This window comes from Taudactylus pleione, unplaced genomic scaffold (genome assembly GCF_031769625.1).
Source record: "Taudactylus pleione unplaced genomic scaffold, aTauple2 ptg000083l, whole genome shotgun sequence".
Lineage (NCBI taxonomy): Eukaryota > Metazoa > Chordata > Amphibia > Anura > Myobatrachidae > Taudactylus > Taudactylus pleione.
In genome coordinates, this window is record NW_028284485.1 from 18,092,344 (window position 1) to 18,115,127 (window position 22,784).

Consider the following 22,784-nt stretch of genomic DNA (forward strand, 5'->3'; position numbering starts at 1 on the left):
TAAGGTACCAGCCAACCAGCTCCTAACTGTCATTTTTCAAACACAGCCTGTGACATGGCAGTTAGGAGCTGATTGGCTGGTACCTTATCTCATTTCACTTTGTCTCCTAACACTGCTTAGTAAATAGACCCCTTAGGGGTCTATTTATCAAGCAGTGAAAAGCGTGGAGAAGTGTGCCAGTGGAGAAGTTGCCCATAGTAACCAATCAGCTTTGAAGGTGCATTTATCAAGTACAGTCTATAAAATAATAGGTAGGAGCTGATTAATAAATAGACCCTTCAGTCTCTTGCAACACTCATTAAATGATCAAATGGGTACTATATAACATTGGACAAAATATTTGTCTGAGTATGCTCTTCTATCACTGAAATAATGACTGCTCGTGTGGTCCATCTGCACTTCAATGTATGAGTGATCATATGCAGTGATTTTATATTGTATTTCTAATTCATAATTGCAACTGATAGAGCTATTGTTCAGCTACCTGTCAATGATAAAGCAAGAATGTAACTACTAAAGTACAGGAGATGCAGCCAGTACCTGGCTAAACACTCTAAGGTGAACCAAAACAATATGTCTAGTCTCATATGAAGCGTGTGATATTGACCATGTACTATTAAATGTCAATGTCAGGGATATATTAGATTGTAAGTTAACATTAGATGACATTAGGTACTTCTAGTCATTGTGTTGAATGCAGAAGATATGGGCAAAATCAGTATAGCCAGATGACAGATTCAGAGGATTTATGAAATGGCAAGGTTTGTGGAGCTCAAATTCAACAGTGGTGCGTATCTACCGACAGTGGTCTGAGAAGGGAAAAACCAGGAACTGACATCATGGTGTTGGGTGATCAGGACTTATCAATCTAAGAGCTCAACAAAGTGTTATACTGCACAGATTGTTTAAGAATGGTTCAGGAACATAATGATGAGTTCAAGTTGTTGCCCTGACCTCCGTATTCACCAGATCTTACTCCACACTCGAGCACCTGTGGTATGTGTTGGAACAACAAAACCAATCCATGGCAGCTCCACCTTGCAATTTACAGGAGTTAACGGATCTGCTGGTAAAGTCCATGCTTTGCAGCTCAGAACTGTTTTGATGCGCACAGAGAAGCAGCATACAGGTATTAGGCAGGTGGTCATAATGTACAGTTTCATGATACTGTTAACATTAGTTGTTCTGTACATGTGTATATTGATATGTACCTGATACTACAGCTGTGTATTTACTAAAGTGCCGGATTTTAGAAGTGGAGATGTTGCCCATGGCAACCAATCAGTTTCTGCTTAACATTTATCTAGCACCTTCTAGAAGATAATAGCTAGAATCTGATTGGTTGCTATGGGCAACATCTCCACTTCTAAAAACTCTCACTTTAGTAAATGTATCCCTACATGTTGAGATAGTACTTGCTGGTCCCTGAAAACATTGTATTTGCAAGTTTAGCAAAATTTGCACCAGAACATTGAGAGGTAAACAGGTTAATATTCTTTAGCAACAGGACATTTTATAAGAAAAATTGTTCCTATTTTTTAATATACAGAAACTGTCCTGTCAGAGACACAAAGCCCACTATAAAATATTAACTTTAAAGGTATGAAATAGGTACAGAAGTTGTTAATTTTGCAAAGAACTGGCAAATCTATAAGGAGTCATGTTACATAATTATGCAAACCCTACTAGGTCACTGATGATTGCAGGCTTAATACCCAGTGCTCTGTTATATGGGTAGATGTGGAGCATAATGTCTGAATATAAGCCATTACGAGCAAAGTCCTCTTACCTAATGTCTCCTTAATGTAATTATTTAATTGGCAGATATGGATTTTCGGATTTATGCTACTCTATCATTTTGTAAACTAGTCTGTTAATATCTATTGTCCAATATACTGTGTATGGTGCTATGGAAGCATTGCGGCACCATATAAATAAAATATATTAATTAGACATTTGTGGGCCCTGCAGCAATAATGTATAAAGGCCCCATTGCATATGGAGCAAACAATAACTCACTTTCTCTGGCTTTCTGAAGCTCCCTTTACTGATCAGTCCATGACTGCTACTAGTTAGCAACTTCCACTGTTAACCAACCACAGGCCATGGCCTGAATAATAGCGCAAGCTTCAGTAGGCCAGAAATGAGAAATTGTCTGCAACCCCACTGCTGCTAGAAGGGACTTTGATGGGGTTGGAGGGTGAGAGCAGCTGTGTGCCCCTTAGCAGATACTTCCTCTATTACCATGGTATTTCTGGAGTGACTTGAAGGGACCGACTTTGTAAAGGTTACATGGCAGTGTAGTAAAAGACAGCAATAAGAAACACAGCCACAATGGATGAATATTGTGCAATAACCATTAAGGGCTGTAGTCCTGTCTATTACAAAGTGATGGTTTGCTTATGAATTGTACTATAACAGTATTTTTCTTTTGTTCTTTTCTTATAAATTATGGCTTTAGAGGAGTCTGATTTAGTTAATACTGTACAAGAACAGCAAAGTTTATACTTTTTATACAACTGGGTCACTTCTTGTGGCACAAAGTTTGCTCAGGTCAAAAAAAGAACCACGTGTTCTGTTTCAGGTGCCAAATAACATAGTGATATCATCCTGTAGTCTCACTTTTGTTGTCAATGTGACAGAATCAAGTCACAAAAACTACCATTCAGAATGAAAAAATCCTAAGAAACTGGACATTATGCATACATTGCTTTTAGTTACCTGTAAAATGGTACATGGCTGTTGCATCATCTGTCACTAATACACTAAGGGCTCTATTAATCAATCTTGTTTTACTAAAATTACTATTTTAGTTTCACTGGAATGTATTAAAGGACTTTTGGAGCACCTGGAGATGGTGTTAAGCAGGTTCCCCATCCCCCCACCAATTCAGCCCACTCATGCTCTGTTCTGACAGGCAGAGCCAGGAGTCAGCACATCTGATCAGATTTGTAGTCTAAAGAGACCACAAGCTGATATCACTGTAAAAATATAAATCGTTTTTAAAAAAATACAAAGGTGATCTGGTGATCGGTGAGTTCTCTCCTCCCGTCAGCTGGTTGCCGGGCTCCTGCACTGTGACCCATGTTAGCTGTGCTGTAAACTGCCATCTCAGTTTACAGCACACATCAGCTGACCACGGTCACAGACCTGGAACCCGGCTTTCAGCTGTTTTAAATAATAAAGAAAACAAAATTATGAAATAAACATTATATATTTTAGCATAAACTCATACCTGTTGATTGACAGCCAGGCCACTCACAGCCAATCAGCGGCAGGTTGCCGCTGATTGGCTGGCAGACCCACATGTGCAGGAGTCCTTGTGAGTCTTGTCACTTGTGTATACACATACAGCTCTTCTTTGTCCGTTACGGCTCGGGACAATGCGGTTTGTTATTTTTAATGCCCAGGATGCTACTGGAGAAGAGAACAGAACACCAGGGACAAGGTGAGTATAGTGTGAGTGTTTGTAATATAATTTGACTTTCAAGGGTGTGTGTGTACTGTCTTTATTTCAATATTTCCTTTACAGGGGGAGTGTAGGTACCAGCGGGCTCTTAATGCCCCAAATGCTGGTGCCTGTGGTACTCCAAGTACCAGCATGCGGGGGAGGCTTGCTGGGACCTACAGTCCCCATGTAAAAGACAATATTAGTATTATTCTATTTTTACACCTATCAACCCCTCAACCAGATCCCAGGGGTGTGAGGGATAGCCCCGGGATTCAGCCCTGGCTTTATTGGTGGGTCCCCACTTTCCAAGGCATCCCTGGCCAGGGCTGACTAGTGTGGTGTGCTGAATGCTTTGGCAGGGTGACCCCGTGAAGCGTGTCTCCCAGCTGTGGCATTGTACCCCCGCTACTAAGAACCTGGTGCGGGTTTTTTAAAATATGGGGGACCCCTATGTCTTCCCCCCCCCCTATTTTCACAATCAGGACCCTCTCAGGAGTCCAGTGCTGGCAGTTGAAAATATGGGGCACCACCTACATCTTATTTTCATAACCAGGTCCGGCTCACACAGGCCTGTGCTGCTTGTGTTATTGGGAAGAGGACCCCATGTCATTTTTGTATTTAATTTAACACACACAGTATATACACATAATACACAAGGACCATGCTAAAATCACCAGCATGAAGCAGGTCTCTTAATTTTGGGATGTTGTGTTCAATTTCGTGTACAATTTTAATTTGAAAATCAGGACATTCTATGTTGGTCTATGCAAAAGTACCGATGTTTAGAAGATATTCGATTTTGAAGGGGATTCGGTTTTATATTCAATTTCACGTTCAATTTGGCTTTAGTAAATCTCTGATGATCAAAATCAAATGAAAATCGAATGCAAAATCACCAGAAATACAAAACCGAACAAAATCGAACTTTGATAAATATACCCCATAGTGTTATTTGTTAATTGTATACTGTATTGCTTATTGTATTGTACTGTTTTACCATGTACTGTCTTGTCATTTACCCTCTGTACGGCACTGCAGATCACATGTGGCACCCTACAAATAAAGCTCATTATTATTAATAATAATAATAATAATAATAATAATAATAATAATGTCATTAGCTACATAACAATCATAAAAATGCCCCGGTCACACACATTTGTTACAAACCTACATGTTATACATAGTAGAACCACATATTAGATAAAATTATGAGCTATGAAAATAAATTAGGAAAAAAATTGTGAACCACCATACACATAGGGGATAACATAAAGACTGAGCTGTAATCCTTATTGAACTGACAAAAGTGCACATTGTAGCAAGGATAAATAACCTGTAATTGTATCCGCTCTACCTGCACCAGTCATGCCTCTTTCTACTGCATCAACCACTGAGATCTGAATCTGGGTAGTCAACATATAAAGACCTACTGTAAACAGACAGTTCAAGAAAAGTTATGCTTCCCTTCATCTTGGCACCTACAAACTGCAAGACCAATGTACAGCAAAACTACCCAGAATTACTACTACTGCAAATATACCATTGTACAAAGTAAAACAAATAATATACTGTACTCTTACAAAAGCAAAGGTTCTACACCCTTAAGTCCCCAAAAGCTAGTAAAATTGAGGATACTCCAAATATAAAGTGTTTATTTTATATTACTGTAGCAAAAACACAAGTAGGTTCAGCTTTCTATTACCACCATTCCTTGTTTTTCTGCCATACACTATTGGTGCATACACACGGGACGATCATCAACGATAATGATATTGTTGAATGATCTCCCGTGTGTGCTGGATGATCGATATCGATCATCCAGCACACCACCAACCCACCAATGATGGCCATCGATGTCGACCAGGTTGGCCTGCATGCACGGGCGATGGACGATATCGTTATCATCCATACGTGCCCGCGCATCGCAGGCCGTTGGTGAGTTGGAGGTACCGAAAAATGCACGATATGAACGATAACGATATGATCGATATCGTTCATATCATGCATTTTAATCGTACCCTGTGTACGGACCTAAGGGGATATATTTACAGTTTTTAGAAGTGGAGATGTTGCCCATAGCAACCAATCAGATTTTAACTATTATTTCTGGTGCTAGTTAAATGTTAAGTATAATCTGATTGGTTGCTATGGGCAACATCTCACTTCTAAAAACTCTCACTTTAGTAAATATACCCCTAAGTGTAAGGTGAAAGCTGAAAACCTAGCCTGATCATTTAGTGGGGTGCTGAGCTCCTTTTGTTAAAATCTTGAAGTCCCATTCTTCACTCTCAAGCAGTTGTCTTCTTATTGGTACATTGTCCTTTGGCATTCAACTGTACCCGTGGGGTCCTGGAATTTTTAAAGAAGAGGCAGCAAGATCAGTGGCAATACAGTCCTATGTTATGGCATGTAGCAGCTGGCTCTGCTGCACAGCTGGCCTGCCAAGAAGTTTGTCAGCACTAGGCAGGCTAGCATGGCCATTTTCTCCGCGTTTTGAGCATGCGCAGTAGGAAATCACCATGAAAATGACTTCTGTGCCATTTTCCCGGTGAGCTGCGCATGTGCAGTAGACTCCGGGCACACTCTAGTGCTCCGAGTCTACCGTTGCTGTCAGTTCACTGATGGCAACCGAAAAAAGAGGAGGGTGCCCAGGACGGAGACCCCCTCCTCTCTTAATACGCCCCTGGGGAGGACAGAAACCTCCCGTATTGCAGAAGGGCTTTGATTATCTGATCAGTCGGCCAGGACAGAAAATCTCAGCCTCAATCTCCACATATCAAGTAGTGTGTGTGTTATCGATAATCCTACCCATATATAAAACGGTATCTTCTAATACAAAATCGCATTATTTGTAGCACAGGCTTTTGATTTGCAGACATATCGCACTGTTTGTTGGCCAGATCAAAAAAATCGGACAGTGTTTACCTTGTGTAGAAAAAGGAAAGAAAGTGTGAGGCACTAATCAATAATAACAAATCTTTAATTATAAAAATTGCTAAATAGCTAGTAATGCATACAGTAGATACTTGAAAATAATATTAATAATAATAAGACATAAAAAAGATTAAATCAAATAAATGTCAAGTGACAGACAAAACAAAAAAGCCTAAATAGTCAGCATGTACCACATATAGGGTCTCATTCAGACCCGGTCGCAAGCGCTGAGCGCTCGCAACTCAGTCGATGGTTAGGCCCTGTGCACGCACAGTGGCCGCACTGCGCGTGCGCAAGCCCCGGAGTGAGAGAGAAACTCTCTCGCTCCGGAGCTCACTACAAATGGGCTGGCTGTCGATGTTGATTGACAGCTCGGCCCATTTTGTAGGCGGGGCGGGGGGCTGGTTTCACAAACGGAGGCGTTCCTTAAGGAATGCCTACCGTTTTGTGGGCGGCCGTACTAACATCAGCAGTTATGTCAGTGGGGAGCTTCCTGCTCGATCAGAGCAGGAAGCTCCCTGGGGCTTGCGGCTGCCGAGACCCAACCTTAGGGTCTCGTCACAAGCCCCGATGGATGCGATGGTCTTGACCATCGCGACCATCACCCTGGTCGGTCGCTAAGCTGTGGGTGGTAACCCACAGCTTAGCTAGCAACCAAGAGGCCGCACTAAAAAAAAGAAGCACCTGCCCTCACTCAGAACGAGCGCTCGCTTCTTGCGACCGCCTCTGAATGGGGGCCATAATCTCTGGAAATTTACATATGTACTATATGAATAGAGTGTATAACTTCACATAGCAACATGCAGAATTCCTCAATGGAAAAAATAACATATACCAGATACCAAAATAAAATTAAAAATGTCAAAATGTTCACAATGTCAGAGTGTCCAAGTGTGGCTCCATTTAAAGAGGATATTATGAATTGTATCCTTTTTTGGTAAAGAAGTGCATATAACACTATCACAATCTGCTTGCAGCAGTAAAAATCAAAAATCAAAACAAATATGGTTAGTATGTTGCTTTGAGGTAGCTCGAAAAGCAGTTCCAACAGAAGATTGTATAAATTATTCCAGTTTGGAAGTGTTTTAACTGTGGATTGAATTAGGCATGGGTTGCAGGGAGAGTATGAACGGCATGCATGCATAATATCTTTAAATCCCGGAACTCAATCCCTGATGGTATCCCTTGTATTTAGATAGAGTCTTTTTTGGTTTAAAAAATACAAGCTTTTTACCCGGTCTCAATGTTCTTAGGGCCTGATTCAGAGCCGGACGCTCTTTGTGAGTGCTCACTCTGAATCAGGGCGGCCTGTTTTTTTTTTTTTTTGGCCGGCCTCCAGGCCGCTCTCTAAGCTGTGGGTGACCACCCACAGCTTTAGCAGGTGGCCAGGTGATGGTCGTGACCATCGTGACCATCGGGCTTGCGACGAGACCCTTGTGGTAGGGTCTTGTCCACTGCAAGCCCCAGTGAGCTTCCTGCTCTAATAGAGCAGAAAGTTCATTACTGACATTACGTGTGATGTCAGTAGGGCCGCCCCCAAACGGCCAGCCACCCCCCCGACTCGCCTACAAAAAGGGGCGAGCTGTCGATTGACATCGACAGCCGCCCCGTTTTGCTGCAAGCCCCAAGCGAGTGAAGTTCTCACTCGCTCCGGGGCTCATGCACGCCGCGCTTGCGTGCTGCCCGGCTATGCGCTCGCGAGCGGGTCTGTATGGGGCCCTTAGTCCAGCAGTGGTAATTGCTGATCACAATATGTCTCAATAAACCAGGGAATCTCATCAAACAGCAGCCTGTTTGTCCTTCATTCTCTCCACAGATGTGCAGTGTTAATAACACGTTTCTCCGCCTCTCAGGCCTGTCGGCAGCTTCCTATCTGTAGTGCCCCTTGTAAAATGCCCACAGCAGTAGTGCCCCTTACACATAATGCCCACAGCAGTAGTGCCCCTTATGCAATGCCCACTGTAGTGGTGCCCCTTATGCAGTGCCCACAGTAGTGGTGCCCCTTATGCAGTGCCCCCAGGAGGGGAGCCCCATATATAGTGCCCCCTATGCAATGCCCCCTGTAGTAATGCCCCCTGTAGTAGTGCTCACTGTAGTAATTCCCCCCATCGTAATGCTCCCAGTGGTAATGTCCCCTGCAGTAAATCCCCCTGTAGTAATTTCCCCTGCAGCAATGCCCCCTGCATAAGTAGTGCCCCCTGTTGTAATGCCCCCAACAGAAATGCCCCTACAGTAATGCCCCCTGTATCAGTGCCCACAGTGGTAATGCCCCCAGTTGTAATTCCCACATAGTAATGCCCCCTTTAGAAGTAATGCCTCCAATAGTAATGCTCCCAATTGCAATGCCCTCTGTAGAAAATATGCACCCTGCAGTAATGCCCCCTGTAGTAAAGCCCCCTGTAATAGTGCCCCCTGTTGTAAAGCCCCCTGCAGTAGTGCCCCCTGCAGTAATGCCACCTGTGGTAGTCCCGTGCAAACACAGAAAAATTAAAGCAAAACATTACTTACCTTAAACCCTGATCCTGTGTCCACTGCAGTCCGTTCCGCCTGGCTGCTCCTCGGAACAGAAACATGGCAGAAACGTCATGACGCCTTTCCCATAGTGGACACTGTGGGAGCCGAAAGCCGGAGCTCAGGAGTGAACTCCAGTCTCCGGCTGCTGCTGGCGCTGTGGGGAAGGAGCCGGGCGCCCGCTTGTAACAAAATCTCAGTGGGCACCCGGCAAATGGAGCCTGCCTGCGGCGCCGGGCTGAGGTGGGCCAGAGGAGGAACTGGTTCCGTCTCCAAATAGAAGTGAAGGGACGCAGTTCCGGCCCACTTTAACCCCTTCATGTAACAATTTCATTGCTGCCATACAACTGTATCAGACAGCTGAAAATCAGACAACTATTACTAAAAAATGATAAGCACACTTCTGCAGTTTAACATTTTTTTAACATGTCAACAGGATTAACTGCTAGTATGTACTATAAAGCCCAGCAGTACCTGACAGAGCAGCACTGCAAGTCCTTGAGAGAGCAGCACTGAGATCTCACATATACACATATGGGGCTGGACACAAGGCAAGGCTGATACGCTGCGGGGCTTGCAGGTATCGCCCAGAGAGGAGTTTTCTCTCCTCCACTCCAGTTGCCGAGATGTCAATATATTTTGCTGTTATTGCTTACTGCTTTACTTCAATAAGATATTTTAAGGTGTCGATCTCAGGACTGGCCATCGAAAATAATATACAGATTTTCCCAAGCAGATATAGGGGTAAATTTACTAAAGGTCGATTTGGCATTTTGAGTGATTTGAGATGCGATTTTCATTCGATTTGTATTCGATTTTGCTTTTGGGTATTTACTAAAGGCCAAATCGAATGTAAAATTGGACTTAAAATCGAATTTTTAGTCAAAACAGCCTCAAATCGACCATCAGAAAAACATTGGTACTTTTACATAGCCCAACACACAAAACCATTATTTACTATCATTTGATTTGAAATTGACCTCAAAATCAGACTTCAAATCGGACTTCAAATCCCCAATAGAATAGACCTGCTTCATGCTTTCGATTTGAGCATGAGCAGGTTGGATTGACACAGATACATGCAGACATCAGTGAGATGCCTGCATGTATCTGACTGGAAAAAGTAATTAAACAGTTCAAAGTTTAAAAAGTTTTTTACGTGAGGTCCCCCCCCAAATCAGAACCAGCCCTGGACTGCTGAAACCCAGGTCTGGTTGATTAAGTACAGGGAAAAAATGATGTAGGGTCTCCCTGTACTCAGTGCAACCAGCACTGGGCTATGGGAAGTAGGGCTGGTTCTGGATTTACAGGGAAATATTTGCGTAGGGTCTCCCTGTAAATCACAGAACCAGCCCTGGACCCTTTCTAACGGGGGACTGATGCCACAGCCAGGAGAGCCCTATCACCGGGCCCCCCAGCCGCAGCATCATCCCTGACCGTTAGTCAGCCCAGGTAGGCCCCTGAGTACAGGGAAATCCTACGGCATTTTTTCCCTGTACTTAGTCAACCAGACCTGGGTTTCAGCAGTCCGGGCTGGTTCTGTTTTTGGGGGGGGGGACCTCACGTTTTTTTATTTTTTTTATTTTAACCCTTTAGTCACTTTTTCCAGGCAGATACATGCAAGCATCTCACTGATGTTTGCATGTATCTGTGTGAGAACGAACTGCTCATGCTGAAAGTGAAAGCATGAAGCAGTTCTAACGTGTCGGGGATTTGCAGTTTGTTTTGAAATGTGATTTGACGTTTGATTTGGACATGAACATGCCAAATCGAACAGCAAATCACTGTTCATAACTGACTCAAATCGAATTTGTTTTGCAAATCGCAAAACAAATCGAATAATAGTAAATGCAGTGAAAAAACGGTTTTCACTGCATTCGATTTTAGTAAATTTGAGAAGAGCTAAATCACTCCTCAAATTGACCTGCAAATCGACCTTTAGTAAATTTACCCCTCAGTGTAATTCCTCATTCTAGTCCAGGTTGATAAGGAGTGCTTGCTTCTATGTGTTTGAGAAATACCTGCAGTCAGTAATTACTGTATGTATTTTTGGTTCACCCAGATCAGTCCTTTATTTATGACACATAAATGTACCGATACAGGTAATTATCATATTATCTAATATTCATAAAAAATTTGACTTATTGATGACGAGGCTGCAGAGTGGCTGAGCTTTCCATTATTGGGGTTCCTAAAGAATTAAATGAATACTGTTGTTAAATCTGTTGCCAGCTGCTTCCAATCAGATTCTAGCTATAATTTCTATAGTGCATCCAAGAAAATGATAGAAAGAAACTGATTCGTTACTATGGGCGTGTTGCCACTACACCTCCACTTTTCATTTTCTAAGCTGTAGTAAATATACCCCAACGTTTCTTCCTCTTTTTAGCCTTTAGAGGTGTATGTGACAGGGATGCTCTCTTTCTCCAGCCTTGTTTGCTTTTGCACTTGAGTCACTAGCAATTATTCCTTTGACTCATTCTAGGTTGGAAAGACTGCCTAAGTTATTTTAGTATGTGTTGCCATATTTTGGTGATTCTGGTCTCTTTATGGATGAATCAAAGGTTAATTATCTGATTTTTAAATTAACTGGGGCAGATGTATCCTTTCTCTGTAGACCAATATGCCAAGGCTACAACACTGATAAATTGTCCTTTTCCATGGCTGTCAACATTCTCTTATCTAGGTGCGACAGTATACAGTATAATGATCTCTTGCTGAATGTACCTGTAAATCTCTAGCTTGTACTGATGACTATGTCAATAAAGGTGTGTTATTTGTGCTGAGTCTTGGAGTACATTAATGCATAGTACATAAACCCTAACTACAGTAAAGGATTAATGTTAGTAAACATTTTACTGTATTTCCTGTTTTCCTATTGCTCAGGCATATGCTTTGTGCCAGTATTACATGGGGCAGATCCACCAAGGGGAGTGGTTGTACAAAGTACCTGTCTGGGGTTATTAATACCAGATTATTCGTAAAGATGTGTGCAGAGTAGACCCCCGTGTTTTGGTTTTGGTTGTAAATCATTGTCGTGCTTTGGTTTTGGTTTTGGCAAAACCACCCTCAATTGTTTTGGTTCAGTTTCGATTTTTTATTTCTTTCAAAATTTATAAAAACAGATAAAATCATGTAACTTGGACTGGGTTTTGTTCCAATACAGTATTATTAAAATCAATAATATTATTTTCCAGTCATTATGACCACCTCATACACCTGAAATTATGAAGAAGGAACTTAAAAGCAATCCAAACATGTAAGTTCTAGTATTTAGATCCGAGTTCCGAACTTGAGGCCTGATTCAGGGCGGGCGCTTGGTTTTTAAGTTGCGGCCTCTTGACCGCTCGCATAGCTGTGGGTTATCACCCACAGCTTATGCGAGCGGCCATGATGATGGTCGCGATGGTCAAGACCATCTTGACCATCGGGCTTGCGACGAGACCCTTGTGGTAGGGTCTCGTGGCCGCCAGACCCAGCGAGCTTTCGGCTCTAACAGAGCCGGAAGCTCTCTCACTGACATCACTGGTGATGTCAGTGAGGCCGCCCACAAACGGCAGGCATTCGCTTCGGAACGCCTCCGTTTGTGAAGCCACCCCCCAGCCACTCCTACAAAAGGGGTCGAGCTGTCGATCAACATTGACAGCCGCCCCTTTTGTAGTGAGTCCCGGAGCATGCGCACTGGCCCACCATCGACCTGGTTGCGAATGCACAGCACTTGCGACCGGGTCTGAATCAGGCCCTTGGAGAGAAGACCTGAGTACGGACTTGAGAGCTGATTTAGAGCCACTCGCTAGATGCGATCGCTCGCACGATGTGTATGCTAATTGTGTAGGCAATGCATTAGCACGCCCAGTATTTCTTAGAGAGCGATCACATAATGTATGCAGACACCCACCAGCCTGTTTTAAGATGCCCACTTGAGCACGTCACGTCCAGGAAGTACATGCAACCATCGGTACATCGGATGTGATAGGAGCACTTGAGGTTGACCATACCTTGCCATAAGCACTGTGATCACTTCAGTGTAAAAACAAGCCAGGTGACGTGTACTATGATGCTGTCTTATAATTATGCACACCTCTAAAACGCCGTTGAGATGCTCAGGCATGCCTGCATTTGCACCTCCACTCCCCCATTTTTAATGGCCAGGCCCTGTTACCACCTACAAATGGCTTCCCTTGTCAGTTTCTCTGCTGGGCTGTCTATGCGCAGCGAGTGAATGCATTGTGAACTTTCGCTAAGGAATGTGCACTGTGATGCATACGCATGCGCACAATGCATACACACTGCAAACCATACGCATGCGCACAATGCATACCATCGGCAGCAGCAAGAGTATGCATCTTTGTGAGTGGGTCTGAATGAGCTCCTCAGTTTTACTCGGTATTTCAAAGTGATACGAGCCGGAACTCTGTTTGGCTCGGAACCCCAAAGTTCAGGGGGTAAATTTACTAAAGTGAGAATTTTTAGAAGTGAGTTTTAAAAGTGATGTTGCCCATAGCAACCAATCAGATTCTACTTAACATTTAACTAGCACCTTCTAGAAGGTAATAGCTAGAATCTGATTGGTTGCTATGGGCAACATCACTTCCAAAAACTCTCACTTTAGTAAATTTACCCAGAGGTGTGTTCGGTTTTCAGCAAAACTGAACCACTCATCTCTAATCATTAGTTGGGCAAAAGGGTCGGTGACTGTGTAGACCAATATCAGACAGTGGAGCTCATTCAGACCCGCTCGCAAGTTGCGGTCGCCCGCTTGCAAAAAGGGGCCAGATATTTAAATGAAGTGCTTGCACTGCGTCGCATAAGGACGCCCACTATTTTTAGCGAGCTATGGCAAAGTGCGCTCGCAAGTATCTAAAGACACCCCCTTGCCACTCACAACACACGTCATCTCTGTGAAATGTAGGATTAATCGGGACCATTGTGAGCCATCGGACCTGCTCGCAGCCCTTGGGGTTGCCGCAAGCACAGCGATCAATGCTAGCTGAAATACATGCAGGTGACGTGTACAATGACGCTACTTTGCTCACTCAAAGCAGCGACCTGATAATGGCTTACCAGCAACCAAAATCAGATCGCAACGAATGGCTTGCGCACGTGCACTGCGAATTATACGCATGCGCAGATGAGCTAACGGGTCTTAATCAGGTCCAGTGTACGGCTTCATATTGATTCGTACCTTTTTTTATTTATTTTTGTACATTGGATGTAAACTCACAAATAAAGCATTATGAAAAAAGGAAGAACTGGCACAATTATACAGCCATATACTGTAGGATACATCATACCATAACTACATTTCCTAACATAGATCACACACAGTAAAGAAGTATTACAATAATGCAACAGTGCATAATTCCTGCTCCACAGTATCACAATCAATCTTGTTTTTAAGCGTTCTTGAGTTCTTGAGCTGCAGGAGATATATATAAAATGTAAGTGCAAGCACTTGCTATGTGCTAGAATTGACAGCTTTTCAGGTTTTATGCACTAATGTAGGTCGGGTCTAAAAAAAGGGGGATTCTGAGCAAATGAAATAATTTCCCTACCTGAGCTTACCTATCAGATATTGAACTGAATATACTGCAGAATATGTTGTTGTGTTGTTGCACCGTTATCAGATGTGGAATTAATGTAATATATGTACGGATTTTATTTTTGCTTAACTCCACCAACATAAAAAAGTTACAGTATTTTTCAGTTCAGTTTATTGTACATTCAGTGTGTATCAGTGCAGTGTTAGACTCTTTTTCTTGTTATACAGTATGTTTTAGTTATTAAAATAACAATCTTACACATTTAAATTGCATGCACATGCTCAAAAGTCAATGTTCACTACTCTTGAGTAGTAATCTCGATCTAAGATATTGTTTCCCTTGCAGATAATACACACTGTGAGTGCAATCGATAAGGATGAATCATACAATGGACTTCAGTTTTCATATTCATTAGCTATGCCTCCAGCTCACAGCCCAAACTTTACAGTCAAGGACAACGGAGGTAACTATACATTATGTGTGTGCTATATAAATAACTGGTAATAAATAAATAATAAATAAATCAAATATAAGTTACTGTGTATGATTTATCAAGTAATATATCTGTTATCTTGCCCATGTGTATAAACCTGTTGCAATGCATTTTTTAAAGTTGCGTCATCATGGTCCTACATTGAAATGTAGAATGATGGATTGGGTACCCCCACACATCCATGGAAAAGATAGGGTACTACAACTACGGAAACTGGAAAATTGGTGGATAAACAGACCCCGAGAGGTCTAAATTAATCAAACCCCATGAATCATTTTTTGAAATGAAGGAGGTTTGATTGACATGTTTACACCAACAGATGATATAATGATACCAAATAAGGAAGTCCTTAGTGAGAATAGATGGTATTCAACATGATGATCGATGTAAACGTTCTCCTTATATGGATTCTTGTTGACAATAATAAAGAGAATAGAAAAACATGATGGTGTAGTTTGTCAAGATAAGTCCTACATATATATATATATATATATATATATATATATATATCAATGCAGCTTGACCTCTCCCCTTAAATTCAAAGATGTATATGACATCCGTACCATATTCACGTAATCGTGTTACGGTGACCTCTTATCAAGGGGATCACGTCACCAGTGTATGCTCTATCCTATGGTAGGGCTCACCATCATGCAGTGTAAATAGACAGAGCGTGAATCGAATGGGCGTACCCTCACTCTCGTTTCAAAACAGGTACATGTGTATATAAAGTTTTCTTTCAAAATCTAATGGTCACGTTCCTCAGTATTTCCTTCCTTATATGTCAGTGGTAAACATGGAATGGAATGGAAACCCTCCGTCACAAGCAATCCAACAAATTTATTTAACATACAAAACACATACAGGTGCTAAGTGATCAAAAATGAACAAGGGATAAAGATGGAATAATAACAATGACCTGAGGTGGGTGATAGGTCTGGACTAATCCACCGTAAACCAGTGTAATCCAAAATCCAAGATACCACTGTGCCCTGCTGCCACCAACGCGTTTCAACGATCAGTCTTGACAAAGTCTATTTGTTTGATGACATGTTTGATTGACATGTTTGCCTTATTGGCAGAAATTGGTCATCATATACCCATGGGTCATCATATACATTAGGGTATTTTTTATATATTTGGTCAATTTTTCTCTCATGGTTTTATCACTAAGGGTTATGATTTAGGGTGTTGTAGGCGAGATTATATATGTCTTTAAGATTATGGTTTTGTTTTTGTAACCATACCCTCATTTATGCTCCATCGCCTCTGACTGGTTTAAATAATGGATTATATGTCCCACATTGATGTGGGTACTATATATTTAGATGGTTGTTTGCCTGTTATAGTGCCTCTCTAACGAGAGATTTCTGTAGACCCATCTTGAGAAAACTCCTGGATATGATAGCGCTTTGTGATAGCCTGTTTTGCAAATGGTTTATACTATGGTCTATGTGGCCCTTTAACACCTATTAATGTGATGTTTCTTGCCGCCTGTTAAAATTATTATGGGAATGCAGTGTAATTCTCTCTGGTACCTGTGAGGACGCTGTCATTGGCAGCCTAGCAACAGGATGCTGTCCTCCTGTATAATATAATATGTAATGCGACGGCTTGTCGCCTAGCAACAGGATGACGTGGCTATCGGCCAACTAGTAATGTGAAACTGTTGCTGTTGAGACGCGGTTGTTTGGACGCCTTGCTGCAGGATGTCTGGTTGCATCGAAATATGATGCTGCTTGGTATGATGCGGTGATTAGCCGGATAGCAACAGGACGTGCGTTTGACGTTACTTCCGGCTTCAGTGGCATCACTTCCGAGTTCAATGCCCGACGTGATGGTAAGGTTTGGCGCGGTTGAAGATAAGGGAGGTAAAAATGAGGAGCATGGTTTGTGCATATGTAAAATGCCTTGAAATGCGATACCTCCATTACACCTCCTGTGTGCTGTCCCCTCCACCACCAGTGCTAGTGTACCATTTTGTTGCCCTTTTCCCCTGCAGGTGGCCCAGTTTGCCGCTCCTGTCCCTGATGGTTAATAAATTATAAAAAAGCAATGAAATTCCATAGACAAAAAACCTTTCGATTTCACATGTCCCATTAAGGCTTCTTAGACATGATCTGAAATTTCACAAAACCTACTGAATTTGTGCCACTCAAACTTAAAAAAGCAATTATTTCCGATCATTAAGGCTGACGCCTTAATGGATGTGTTCCTTGTGCAATACAGAGTGAGATTGCTGTCACTCACAAAATGGTGGAGCTGCTAATTCACAGAATTGTGTGCTCATTGGAATACACACATGCAGTCTCAATGCGGCACTACAGGACACGTTATGGTACTTAATCAGCACATTTTGACTTAAGAACTATCGTGCAAGATCTAAACATAGCTGAATGCATGGATCACTGTGATCCGTGTGGCTTGTATTTGAAAAAAAAATCAATAAGACACAGATGCATGGATGGATCAGTGAGATCCATCCATGCATCTGTGTTAAAAAATGTATAAAAGTATATTTAAAAAAAAAGGGTACCCCCCCCAAAGGAACAACCAGCTCCGGGCTCTGGAGACCCAGTTCTGGTTGTGCTAAATACAGAGGACAATTGAAGTAGGGATCACCCGCATGAGGAACAACCAGCACCGGGCTTTTCAGAACCTGTCCTGGTTTCAAAAATACAGGGGACAAATGATGTAGGGGTCCCCTGTATTAAGCGCAACCAGCACTGGGCTCTGAGCCGGTCCTGGTTCTGGAAATACAGGGGAAAATATGTGTAGGGTTCCCCTGTAAAATCCGCAACCAGCACCAAACTTTTTCTAGCAGGAAAGTAATGCCACAGCCTGGGGAGTCCATTCACTGGGTACCCCAGCCGAAGCATCACCCCTGACGGCTAGTCAGCCCAGGCCGGGGATTCTCTATGAGAGCATGCCATATTTTTCTATTCAGCCTGCTAATATAAGGGCATGACTGTATATATATATATATATATATATATAATGAAATGGAGTTGATAATTAGCGCCTACAGTGCTTTCCACATATCTCAATCTGAACAGTCAGAAATAGATGAATAACCCAATGAATAAACGAACCCAAAAATTAAACAAACATAAGAATTGTGTACTAATGCAATATTACCTGTTAGCAACCAATATATTGGTTAAAAATCAGTATCACATTGCCTAGTTCTTTTTAAAATAAGTAATTAATTTTGGATATAAGGTGCTGTTGAATGATTTCAAAAAAGTACCTTGTGCATAAGTAAAACAATAGTGCAATTCAACAATGCTCTTAAGTAGCTCAGTAAAGTGCTAAGTGTATTAACCATCTAAAGACTGCAGAAAATTCATGATGGATCAAAGTCAATATATCAATTCAAATAATTTAATTGAAATATAAAAATAGATAAAAACAATTTACCTCCACAGAAAAAAAGAATAAATATATATCTAAACTAAAAACAGACCCAGATAAACTCATTACATATAAATTACCTAAAACATTCATATCACAACAAGTTAGGGCTTAGGGAATTGATAATAAGCTTATCTGAAAGAGGATGGACCAAAGTTCATGCAGGTAAGAAGGTAGAGCCTCCAGCGCGTTTCGTCAGCTTCAGGACTTCTTCAAAGAGACGTGAACACACATATATGTTTTATCTTCTCTATCTATGTATGTATATATATATATATATATATATATATATATATACACACAGTATAATGCATATATACAGTGAAATGTTGGAATGTTTGACTCTTCTACACAATTGTTTAGTCGTATTTTACTTTTGGATTTCAGACAATACGGCCGGCATATATACACGAAGAAATGGATATAGCCGCCACGAGATGAACACATACCTATTACCAGTGCTCATTTCAGATTATGGATTCCCTGTACAGAGCAGCACTGGAACTCTGACTATCCGTGTCTGTGCCTGTGACCACAAGGGTAATAAGCAATCCTGTACTGCAGAAGCCCTCAGCCACCCCACCGGTTTGAGTACAGGAGCACTGATTGCCATTTTGCTCTGCATTATTATACTATTAGGTAAGAATCCAGAACACTGTCGTGAATGTCCTTACCAAATGCTTGTTGCTTTGCTTATTTGTTAAACTATGCAAAACTGGAAATTAAATAAAGGAGCACCTTTGTTTTTAGATCTGTATTTTGCCCAAGACATAAATACCTTTTGCAGATGCCAGACTCTGCCTATTTGAATTTAATAAATAAAAATTAAAATAACTATTTGTTAAAATAAAATCCATAATTAAGTAAATATCACTTGAGGGTTGGTGCAATTTTAATCAACTCATTGTCTTTTCCTCTAAAGTTTAAACTAACCTTTCCATAAATAGTTATATTACTGTCACCCTTGTATCCAGCCCACCTGTGTCACCCCTGTCTGTCTGCCCCCTCCCTTTAGAATGTTAGCTCTCACGAGCAGGGCCTTCTTCTCTCATGTGCTTCTCCTTCACTTAATTATTCTTTAATATACAACAGTACCTCACCCTTGGTTGCTGACACCATGCTGCTTATCTAGGTGTTATGCAGCAATCATGTATCTGTCCTGCATTGTTTGTACTGTTAATAACTGTTTTCTTGTGTGCTCATTTATTTATGTACATTGGAAGGCGCTGCGGAACCCTTGTGGCGCCATATAAATAAAGGATAATAATAATAATAAAAAGTTAAGATAGCTAGAGGGTTCCCCTGGTATTAAAGCTGTGCCTACCAAAAACTACTGTATATTATATTTTATTAAATATGTTTTTAGAATGTCACACAGTCTTTAAAATAGTCAGTGCCTACACATCTGTTTTTGTTGTTACAAAACACGTATGTGAACCTAATGGAATTCAACTGACATTTGGAGAGGGCCCGCCCTCCCCATACCTACCAAGGACAGATCTCTTGTATGGCCTTCATCATTTCTACAGTAAAAGACAGTATTTACTCTAGCGTATTCATATGGCAGAAAACAATACATATTTTTAAGGGCAGAGCAGCCCTTTATAGCTTTTGAAATGTTTTCCTGACTATGGTTATTGGGAGAAGCTGTTTAGCGTTTCAGTGGATTACTGATATAAATGCGGAATAGTGGTGGTTTAAGCTTTCTATCTTTAACAAATATAAATATTGTTTAAAAAGATTTCAGATGTGTTTTGAAACAGAGTAACCATTAGGGTACAGAATGTCCATGCTTAAAAGTCATTAGTTCTACAATCATGGTTAACCAATAGAGATAAGGAGTCATTTTCCTAATGCTACACGTGTTCCCAAGATTTATTAATATTGGTTATTATTAGCCAGCTACTGTGCTAGTATGTGAACCTTTTGTGATAAGAAGGATTTTACTAGCGTACTGCATGGCCAGACTAATTTGTGTTTAACAACTTTGCATGATTACTGCAGGAGAATTTTGTTTTATTTTAAGTTAAATGTTCATAAGAAGCTATTTAACATAGCATTGCATCTAATAACACATTTAATTATGAAATGATTCATCTTTTAAAGTTATGCCTATGATCCTTACAGTATTTCCACCTAGATTTGCAATGTACTATATATTTTTCCATTATTCAAAGTTCTGATGCACTCAAACTACATGGTTAAGACTGTGCATGCATTTTATGGCTTGGATGGCTTTCAGGTCACATGTGCCATGAACAAGCACTTAGGGATTAAAAGTGTGTAGAATACCATTACTTACTAAATATGATATATACAAACACTGTTGAACTGCATTTCTAGTGATGAATAAGCATTTGCACTGATTCCCTGTTGCAGAATTGCCTATGTGTGTCCCTGTTTTAATCTAAAAATTGTTGAAGCCCTGTCACAGTCCATATCTACTGTATGTTTAACAGGTGCTGTGATTAAAACAAGTATAGGAGTGGACAGCGCATATGGTGCTTTAGGTTGCGGACTTCCACAGAAAAGTGGAACTGTGGAGAAATGGAATATTGCTGTTTTTTTAATCATAAATGCAGATGATATGCTTAAACTTTGGTGTATATTTACTAAAGAGTGGGTTTTTAGAAGTGGAGATGTTGCCCATAGCAACCAATCAGATTCTAGCTATTATCTTTTAGAAGCTGCTAGATAAATGATAAGTAGAATCTTATTGGTTGCTATGGGCAACAACTCTACTTCTAAAAAGTCACACTTAGTATTTAAGGTAAGCGGCTTGCGTCTACTTATTTTTTGGACACTTTTATCACCACTAGATGCCATTGCTTTTCTGTGTAGTGCACTACTGTAATCACACCCTTCTTTGAAGTCCTTCTGTCGGGCCAAAAAATGCTGAATTTATACACTGGTTGCCAAAAATAATGAACATAGCACACACTGAAAATCTAACTGAACGGAACATCAAACAGTGAATATGTATACATAGTATAAAATAAAGTCCCTTGTAGGCATCTGTCTGTTTGTTCAGGCTAATCTCAAGAACCACTTGACTGATTTTGATGCAGTTTCCATTATTCTATAGAGCATTTGTCAAGGAAGGTTTAGGTTATGACAAATTAATGTATGACAAAAAGGAGCCAAGCAGTGATGATTTTAGTGAAGCAAGTCAATGAAATAATGGATGTCTGAGTTCTTTCTTGGCTTACACTGCCTAAACTGTTAAAAAATACTGTATATCACAATGATGGACTTTATTTTATACCATGTAAAGATTGATACATATTATCCAGTTTCTACAGAAAAATTGATGTAAGCCCTGTTTACTGATACAAAATTTCAGCTTTTCTTAATTTTACTGCTCCTATTTCATTTATGTGAAAACCTATTCTTTAATTTCAAACGAGTCCAATTCCCGGTAAGAGTCTACTTAGGCATGACAATAACATGTGCACAGAGACAGACACTTAACATTGACGTAAGTGGACATTGTTTTTCTCATGGACAACTTTATGTGGCCCTTTTTCCTGTCACATCAAAACTAAGGGGTCTATTTACTAAGCAGTGTTAGGAGACAGAGTGAATAGTGATAAGGTGCCAGCGAATCAGCTCCTAACTGTCATCTCACAGGCTGTGTTTGAAAAATGACAGTTGGGAGCTGATTGGCTGGCACCTTATCACTTTTCACTCTGTCTTCTTACACTGCTTAGAAAATAGACCCCTATATCTTTTTGTGTTGATGTCAGGAGAAAAAATTACTGTCGTCTACTGTACAAGGCAATCTTATAAGACCTTTGTTAAAAAAGACTATAGGCGCAAATTCAGAATTGCTCCCGTACAAAGCCGGGGCGTGTCATTAGTATAGAGAGAGAGAGAGAGAGAGACTTACAAGCAGATAGAAAGCAGTGGTTAGTACCTAAAAAAAAAAAGTGGCTCAAGAAAGGACAACCAATGAACCAGTGACATTGATGTGCATGGGGAGTGAAGGCTTGCCTCTATGATCCCATCCCATAGAATAGCTACTGTAACACAAGCTTGCTGCATATGGAACTATGTAGCCAGAGACCTATCAGAGTGTCCATGCTGACCCCTGTCCACTGCCAAAAGTGCCTATAATGGGCACAGTAGCATCAGTATTGGACCATGGGGCATGGAAGAATGTCCCCTGGACTGATGAATCACATTTTCTTTTACATCATGTGAATGAATAATCTTTTAGCAGGATAATGTGCTCCTACTACACTATAAACATTGTTCAAGAATGGTTTGTGGAACATGACAAAGAGTTCAAGGTTTTGACTTGGCCTTCAGCTTCCCCAGATCTCAATCCAATCTTGTATCTATGAAATGTGCTGAAAATACAAGTCCAAGCCATGGAAGCCCCACCTCATAGCTTTCAGGACTTAAAGGATCTTTTGCTAACATTTTGGTGCTG

General features: G+C 41.0%; 1 protein-coding gene across 2 annotated transcripts in view; it reads left to right on the forward strand.

Moving 5' to 3' along the window:
- LOC148532156 (cadherin-6-like) overlaps nt 1–22,784 on the forward strand; it is a 351,919-nt gene that overhangs the window by 300,198 nt on the left and 28,937 nt on the right. For both annotated transcript variants that reach the window (XM_088468252.1, XM_088468254.1), the window contains exons 10-11: nt 14,788–14,905; nt 18,737–18,988. In XM_088468252.1, the coding sequence (XP_088324378.1) occupies nt 14,788–14,905; nt 18,737–18,988 (370 nt within the window). The remainder of the gene's footprint in view (nt 1–14,787; nt 14,906–18,736; nt 18,989–22,784) is intronic.